General features: G+C 48.3%; 1 protein-coding gene across 1 annotated transcript in view; it reads right to left on the bottom strand.

The window, feature by feature from the left end:
* Window positions 1-7,194: 7,194 nt before the first annotated feature.
* The window catches only part of NBAS (NBAS subunit of NRZ tethering complex), a 676,063-nt gene continuing 674,808 nt past the window's right edge, over window positions 7,195-8,449 (bottom strand). Inside the window, exon 52 of the mRNA XM_063442147.1 lies at window positions 7,195-8,340. Coding sequence (XP_063298217.1) covers window positions 8,065-8,340 — 276 coding nt within the window. The 3' untranslated portion in view covers window positions 7,195-8,064. The remainder of the gene's footprint in view (window positions 8,341-8,449) is intronic.

Raw genomic sequence — 8,449 nt, 5'->3', positions numbered from 1 at the left:
AGCGTTTTGGAGATGAAATTGTGTTGCTTGGTATTTGGTGCGTAAATAGAGGCGAAGGTGTACTTTCTATCCGCGATTGTGCCCTTGAGGAATAAGTATCGCCCCAGAGGGTCCGCTTTTTCGTCTGTACAATTGAAGGGTGTGTGACTGGTGAAAAGGATGGCCACCCCGGCTCTTTTAGCCTCCCTATGGTTCGCAAAGAACCCCTGTGGAAATCTCTGATCTCTGTGCGTGGGGCCATTCGGACCCCGGAAATGCGTCTCTTGTAGAAATGCCATTGATGCCCTGGCCATCCACAAAGACCGCAGTAGGTGCGACCTCCGCTCTGGGGCGTTAAGGCCCCTGACGTTGTTGGACCAAAGGCGCAGCGGTGCAGGGGCAAACCCCCCGGGACCCGGGTTCGCCATGAGGGCCGGCTCTGCGACGCCGGCCGGGGGGTGGGGGGGTGGACCAGGGGATCGACAGAGGGAACCAACGGCACGAGATGTCCCTGGGCAGGCAGTCCTGAGGGTGCAGATCGAGCCGTGGGGTGGGGGTAGAGGGGTCGAGTGCCCATGCGGCTAGTGTCCTGCTGCCATTTTCCTCCCCACCTAATATAGCCCTAAAGTACTGGGGTACTGCCGGGAAGTGTGCCAGCACCTCGCCCTAGGGGGAGGTGCTGGCCCACTTCCCGGCAGTACCTCAGTAGGCTTCACACGTCTCCTCATTCTTCAGGTCGTCCGGGGCCACCCCACATCCTGGGCGTCCGGGCGTCCTCACTCCATGGGGCTGTCTGGCGGGCTTCTTCCCCTGTGCCCTGTGCCCTGCTCCGATGCCAGCGGGGTTTCCAGTAGCCAGTTGCGAATGCGGAGGTTTGGCAGCCGCAGGGCTCTGGTGATCCTTGAGACAACCTCAGGCCAGCGGACCTGGAGCCATGTGTTCCCCCCATTCACCTGGAGACTGAAGGGGAACCCCCATCTGCAGGTGATCCCCCTGTCCCGCAGGGTCGTGGTCAGTGGCCGAAGGGCGCGTCTGGCGTCGAATGTGAGGCTGGACAGGTCTTGGTAAAACACGACCTCTGTGCCCCCGAACTGGAAGCTGTTAGAGCCGTCATGATCTTTTATTTTAGGCTGTAGGAGAGTAGGCAGCACAGGACATCCCTGGGGCGGCTGTCCGGTCTCGGCGGCCCCAACGCTCTATGGATCCGGTCATACTGTATCTCCGCTGGGCATTCCTGGCCTAGAAGCTGGAACAGCGTAGTGACCGTTTCCGACAGGGGAGTCACATCTGGCTCAGGGAGGCCGCGGATCCTAATGTTGTGGCGTCTGCTTCGGTTTTCCAGGTCTTCTACCTTTCTTCTGAGGGATAGGAGCAGGTTTCCTTGGCGGGTAGTGGCCAGCTCAGCCGCCTGGTGCTGTGTGCGGCTTGCCTGGGCCTCCGTCTCTAGTGCCTCCACGCGGATCTCCACTGCCGACAGGTCGGTGCGCAGGGCCGCGATCTCCTCGCGGAGGTCCTGCAGAAGGCTGGGGGTATCAGCCTTCCTCAACATTTGCCCTGATTTCGCGGCCAGCTCCTGCCAGAGTGTCCTCCTGTGTTTCGCCGGCGGTGGCGCTTCCCGCGCTTTCTCCTCCTGGGGAATCAGGCGCTCCACCACTAGTTATATCAGCAGCTCCACCACTAGTTATAAATCAAGTGTGAGTCGCCCCATGAGATGAGACTAGTGAATAACATAATACATGAACGGTTAAGGTAAAGGCATGTAAGGAACTACGACAATAAACTCTTTAGGAGGTGAAATAATTACATGTTTAAACGCTTGCTACTTTACGATTAGTTAATGTGCAGAGAGCAGTTCATGTGATCAAAGGCATGGTGTGGAGGATCGGCTATAGTGGGACATGCTTGGCAGGCTGCTGTTTACTGCTTGTGCTCATCCGATCCCTTCTGGGCACCAGGTGCAGACCCTGGGAGTCCCTGATACCTGGAACAACAAAGGCAAGTCTCTGGCTGAGTGCCGGGTTCGCGGCTTGAGGTAGTGGAAGCTTGTTTTGTCGGGTGGTCGGATCTGTCCCGGTGGTGCTTTACGTCCGGTGCGGGATTGTGGTGGCTTAAGGTGGAGGCGAGTGCTTGACATGGGGCAGGCTCTGCATTTCTGTTTGTGCCTCCGGTCCCGTCTTCGACGCCTTTTACGTTGGTGGATTTTAATGGGGACTGCTTCGCTTAGCTGTGGTGGAGCTTGTTGGGGCTGTGGTGGAGCTTGTTGGGGCTTCCTGCTTGTTATTTGCTTCCAAAATTGATTAAATAGTCTGTCCAGCTTAGACTCAATATCCTGCCATGCTTTGCTGGTACCAGGACACGCGGCTGCCGCCATATTGGGAGAGTCGCAGATGAGTATGTCAGCCTGGGCGGCTGTGCTCTGTGCGTCCATTAGCTCCAGACAGCCTCTCAGGAGTGGACCGGGATAACCCCCACCGGTCCGAGGGGGGGGGGGGGGGTAATGAAGCTCCTGCCAGGAAGTAGCTGCTCCTGGGCATCCCAGGATCGGGAGATCGGCCGCCTCTCCCGTCCGGTGAGCACCAGGCCACACTTGCCACGCGGAGGTAAGTAAGACTCTGTCGAGTTGCTGACCGCTATGAAGCATGTCGGGTCGGTCAGGTAGGAGCAACATTGCTGGGTCATCCCCTTCTGGGGTGAAATACGCTTGTTGATAGCTGCTTAAAGTGAGATATTGAGGGAGCTCACACGCCATCTTGCTATTATGTAAACACTGTAAAAGTTCCAGTTGAAGAGCAGGAGGAACGAAATGACGGGAGTCTTTCCTCCATGACAGCTGGGCCCCGCCCCCCGGAAGCTGCATTCTTAGTGAGAGGAGGGACAGTGCAGCTGCTGCTGATTTAATAGGGAAATCGATAGCTAGGCTAGTGTATTCAGTGTCCACTACAGTCCTGAAGGACTCATCTGATCTCTGCTGTAAGGACAGCGCCAAAAAGCCCTTTTTAGGGCTAGAACATCAGTCTGCTTTTTTTTTCCCTGTGTAATCTAATTGCAGTTGCCTGCCTGCCAGCGTGTGTGTCAGGTTCACAGTGTATACTGTGCCCACTTGCCCAGTGCCACCACTCATATCTGGTGTCACAATAGCTTGCATTTAATTAAAAAAAAAACTTTTTTGACTATAATATAATAGCAGTCAGTTTCCTTCACACGTGTGCGTTTCAGGGCCTGCCAGGGCACAGTGTCACACCAGTGCAACTCGTATCTGGTGTAACAGTAGTGTACATTTAAAAAAAAATCTGAAAAAAAAATGACAGGCAGAGGCAGGCCACCCCACAGGGGCCGTCGTGGTTGTGGTGCTGTGATTCCCTTTGGCCCTAGAATAATGCCCAGTGTTCAGAGGCCACGTACCCTGAACTCGAAAGGTTCTGAGGACATAGTTGGCTGGCTAACACAGGACACCCAATCTTCTACAGCTTCCGCTCGGAACCTTGACGCACCATCCTCCTCCAGCTTAGCTTCGGGCACCTCTCAAGTTACAACTCGCCCGCCTGCCACCACCACCAACACTAGCACCACAGCCGCTTCACTTGATCTGTCAGAGGAGTTATTTACACATCAGTTGGAAGAAATGAGTGATGCGCAACCATTATTGCCAGAGGATGTAGATAACAGGGATATGTCTCAGTCAGGCAGCATTACACACATGGACGTACGGTGTGATGATGATGATGTTGTCATCAGTAAGGACAAGGAACGGGACATGGCTAGCTTGGTATCCTAACACAGTAAAGGAGTTTAAGCATGCGTGGGATAGGCATAAGGCTATCCTAACTATAAGATAATGCCAGGGACTAATTAAAGTATTTAGAAAACTGGGCAGACTAGATGGGCCGAATGGTTCTTATCTGCCGTCACATTCTATGTTTCTATGTTTCTATCCAACCTTGTGCAAATGGGGAGTTTGCGGTTGTGCAAATGGACTGTTTGCGGTTGTTTGCGGTGCGTTAAATGGGAAGTTTGGTCTGTCACTGTGAAGCGAGCGTAACCCTTACACTACCTGATCGATACAACATCATACCTGACGTTTTTTTTTTTGTTTGGCCATCATGGTTTGTTTTAATTAGAATTGTGTTAAGCAGATGTAGATATTTTAATTACATTTTTCCACTGTCTTTATCTCTTGTGGTTACATTTCACAGCATGCACTTGATCTTTTTTTTTTCATTCTTTATTTTTGTAGTGCATAACGTAACATTCAAAAGTACTTAAACATTTCTTAATAGTATACACATCAGAATAATGGCAGGGTCATATCCGTAAATGTCTAGATTACCGCACTTTTTTCTTTTTTATAACAGGTAGGCATAATATAGTTGTGACAAGGCAATAAAAAGCAAAATATGTAATCACTTGAGTATGGACTTATGTCCACAAGAATACAGAGAACTTATTTTGGCCATAAATCACAACAAGGTTAGTCTAGTCTCAAGATCTGAAAATAGGCGAAAAACAAGGGAAAACTTGGACGAGCGTCAAGAAGGACTTATCATGGTATAATAATGGGCATGGCTAACTGGTCGCCATGAGACAACAACGATGCAAAGCTTGGCTGGATATTTAGGCCCAGGAAGCTCAGCCTAGAAGCGAAGTTGCCTTGCGAGATCAAGTAGCTAAGTAGGGTTGTTACATTTATTTTTGATGTGCATGATAGTAACGAGCAGTCTCGCTATGCCACTATAGCAAAAGCAAGACAAGTATTAACATTACACATAACAGTGTAGGCATATAGGAAGAACTGAGCACATTTTTTGGTTTTAAAAAATCAAGAGGGGTGCAAGTTTAAAACATATATATAGTATAATAGAAAATAATATCAAGTTTGATCAACTAGTTGGTACCAAATAGTTACCGCTGGGTCAATATATGATGTCCTAGCATGAAGGCATAACAGTGAAGGTATAATATCTGAGCAATACGCCTGAATCTATTGTACTACAAGCACTGTGGGATTCTATATCTGCTGTCTCTTATAGAGACTTTGCTATAAAAAGGTTGCAATTGCTACAGTGAGCATGTATATTGACTGGAGGGTGTTGCCCAGGAAATTATATCAATTGAAAAGTCGGACATCAGCTCAAAACATAACATATAAGACAGGCATTTTCACATGTCACATGAACTCAGCTGGGTGGCAGTAGATCATTCATTTTCAATGCTTGGTTCTCAGCCCACTCCTATGTGTGGCAGGCTTGACAGCTATTCAAGGAGATCATTATAGAGCCCCTGCTGTGTTGGGCTGGGGGTGTCCCTTAAGAGGTAGTTCTGAATAAGCAAAATAATATAAGTCCACAGACTCTTGCAGGTCTCACAGGGTCCCATCTGGGTGGCAGTAGAGCTTCCCTTTCCAGGCTTGTTAATCCTCCAACTTCGATGCTTGGCAAACTTATTAGCTGTTCGGAGAGTGCGCCAGTTAGATCCGTTTTGTGGCATGATTACATTACTCCGGCCCCGGCTCCTACCAGGGGTCGCATGTTGCAGACCAAGGGTCCGGTCCTGCACTCTCCCCGGCGGGAGGAAACGGTGGACTCGTCGCCAGGTTTGCACAACTTATATGCATAGCTTTTAGTAGTAAAAGGAAACCTGAGGGCGCAACCCAAAAACAATATAAGTAAAATATAAATGAAAAGTCAGTTCTGAGGTATTAACCCCTAGTTGTGCGGTCGGACTGTGCTGTGTGTAATTTCTGAGTGGTGCCAGTCCCCGTGACAGTTCACAGCAGTCAGCCTATGCCCATTCTGGAGGTCTGGGATATCAGCCTGAGTTGTAAGTGCAGCGTTTGCGATGTGCTGTTGTGCAGTGGGTCAGCTTGTGGGCACTGTAGTGCCGCTTCCATTCCTCTGCAGAAGGTTTGAGGCAAGTCTCCTTGGATTTTCCTGCAGGACCGTAGCCTCCACGTTCTGGCTTGGAGGCTTGGGTATTCCAAGCAGTTAACCTGCTTGGGAGAATGGTGGGTTGCTGCCGGCTTTAATCGCCGTCTACGAGTTTTCTGCTTGTGTTGTTGGTGCACTGGGGAATGACTCCTGGCGGCCTGTGGCCTGAAAGGGTGAGTAGGGCGCAGAGCATCCGCTTGTGGTAGAGCAGTGCCCGCCAGAATTCCGCCCTTCTGCCGCATTTGAGTCCCCTGAGCTTCAGCTTGGGGTCTTGGTGGGGGCGATGCCATGCGAGCCTCTAGGTTTGCCCAGAAGTTTTGGAAGTGAATCTCCAGTCTCCGCAGGCAAGTGTCTACAGCGTTATTTTGATTCTGCGTGGTCGGTGTCAGCATAGGCCCATGCGGGAGGTCCTCTGCCATTTTGGTGTAACAAGAGACACAAGGTAAGTCCTCAGAGTTGTGCGATACACAGTGCGGACCGGGATGACCCCCACCGGTCCAAAGGGGGGGGGGACAGGTTACAGATTCAGCTCTGCTCGTGGGAATCCACTAAGGAGGTCGGCCGCCACTCCCAGCAGAGACCGCACTAGGCCGCAGGTACTCAGGCTCAAAACTTAGTTGCCGGAGTGTATCATCAGACGCCCGAGGTGCTCTAGAGTAGCTTAGGTGAGTTCAGGAATCGTGTGCACCCCGGAATCGGTAGTTTTCTCGAGAATTAGGCGATCAACGTGAGGAGCCTTCTTCCCTCGCGGCTGTTCAGCATGGCGTCCAAGCCCCGCCCCCCATACCTGATGTTTTAAAGCACGTTATTCCAAACAATTTAGGAATGTTAGGTGATTTATGCCCTTTATGGATTAAAACCAGACTCTGCATCAACTATGTAATTTTCCATGGGAGTGTTGCCATGGATCCCCCTCCGGCATGCCACAGTCCAGGTGTTAGTCCCCTTGAAACAACTTTTCCATCACTATTGTGGCCAGAAAGAGTCCCTGTGGGTTTTAAAATTCGCCTGCCTATTGAAGTCTATGGCAGTTCGCCTGTTCGCGAACATTTGCGGAAGCTCGCGTTCGCGAACGGAAAATTTTATGTTCGCGACATTTCTAACTTTGAATTCTAATTCTATTTAGTAACCCTGAGCGTTTTATTAAAACACAGTTTTTGGTTGGAGTAATCTTACAAAGCAGTTTCCAACATATTGATAATTTAAAATACAGACGTTAAATATTTTAAGCCAACAATAATTACTCATTATCAGTGATAATGTCAAATAAAGCAGTCGCCATTAAGCCAAGTCCTTTTCAAGCTGTTACCATTTATTGTTACAACACAAAGATATTAATATGGCTTTTTCAGTTTGACATATAGAGGTTAAAGTTAACAAGACGTTTACTACTGCCTTGAATACTTAACAAAAAATGACAAATAATACATGTTAAAGCGACACTGTTACTCCCTGCAAAATTAATATTTCATAAAGATAAAATCTTTTTCAGTTCAGTGAAATTACAACACTGTAAAAAGATATATTGAGACCAAAAAGGGACCACTTTGTCTCAGTATACTTCCTATGCCTGACACTTGTAGACACTGGGTGGAGCTACCGCGGTCTAGTAGTGTCATTCTCAAACCAGACGTTGAGAGAGCCTCTTCAAGTTATCAGGATGTAAATGTTTGAATCGGATGTCCTAACATATTATTGAACTGTATGCTTAAACAGAAAAGTTTTATGAGCAGGGACGTTAACTATGGAAGTGTCCAGCCATGTACATTTTAATTCTGTAATGTTTAATATACTTTGGTTTTCATGCGATTTTGAATAACCAATAACATTTCCGATGCTTACTCTCTAAACAGGCCACTGTGGTGAATAATCAAGGGAGTTGCAAATATCAAGCCAAGAAGGATTATAGACAAGATGAAGACCATCTTCACAGTTTTCTACCTAAACCGTGCAATTCCCTTGAGGATTTTCCACTATTCCTGATTCAGTGAACTTGACGAACATTGTCAAACCTGTGCTAATATTTTAAACCAATAATACAAATGTTTTAGGAGTTTACAGCCCTAAAGATTACATAAAATGCATTACTGACATCCTTTGTGCATTTATAACAACATGAGGCACCTATTTGAGCAAACAATGCCGAAATAAAAATCTCTCCTCACAACCAACGTTTAAGACTACTGAGAGCAGCACTGAAGGTTCTAAGGGCGGCATGGGTTCCCCTGTAAGACATCAGCAGGGATCCGGCCTCTGCTTCAAATCCACAGTTATGAAGTTGCTTTGCTATCTCTTCCACATCCCACCGGCCATCTTCGTGGTTGGACAATAGATGGTTTATTACATGAGGGTAGTAAGCCGTGGGGATGCATTTTACCACTAGCTTGGCATCCAACACGAGGGACAGGACTTCTGAGTCACAGTTCAAATCGGTGATCTGTAGAAAAAAGAAAAGAAAAACGAAATTGAAAAAAGTAGAAAATTGCACATTTCCTTTGAGTACACAAAGTACACTGTTTTGATAAAAGAACCAAAGGACAAAGGTT

Source organism: Pelobates fuscus, chromosome 2, assembly GCF_036172605.1.
Source record: "Pelobates fuscus isolate aPelFus1 chromosome 2, aPelFus1.pri, whole genome shotgun sequence".
NCBI classification, from domain to species: Eukaryota; Metazoa; Chordata; class Amphibia; order Anura; family Pelobatidae; genus Pelobates; species Pelobates fuscus.
Note: the sequence above shows the minus strand (reverse complement) of the source record. Positions and strands in the feature narration are given on the sequence as shown.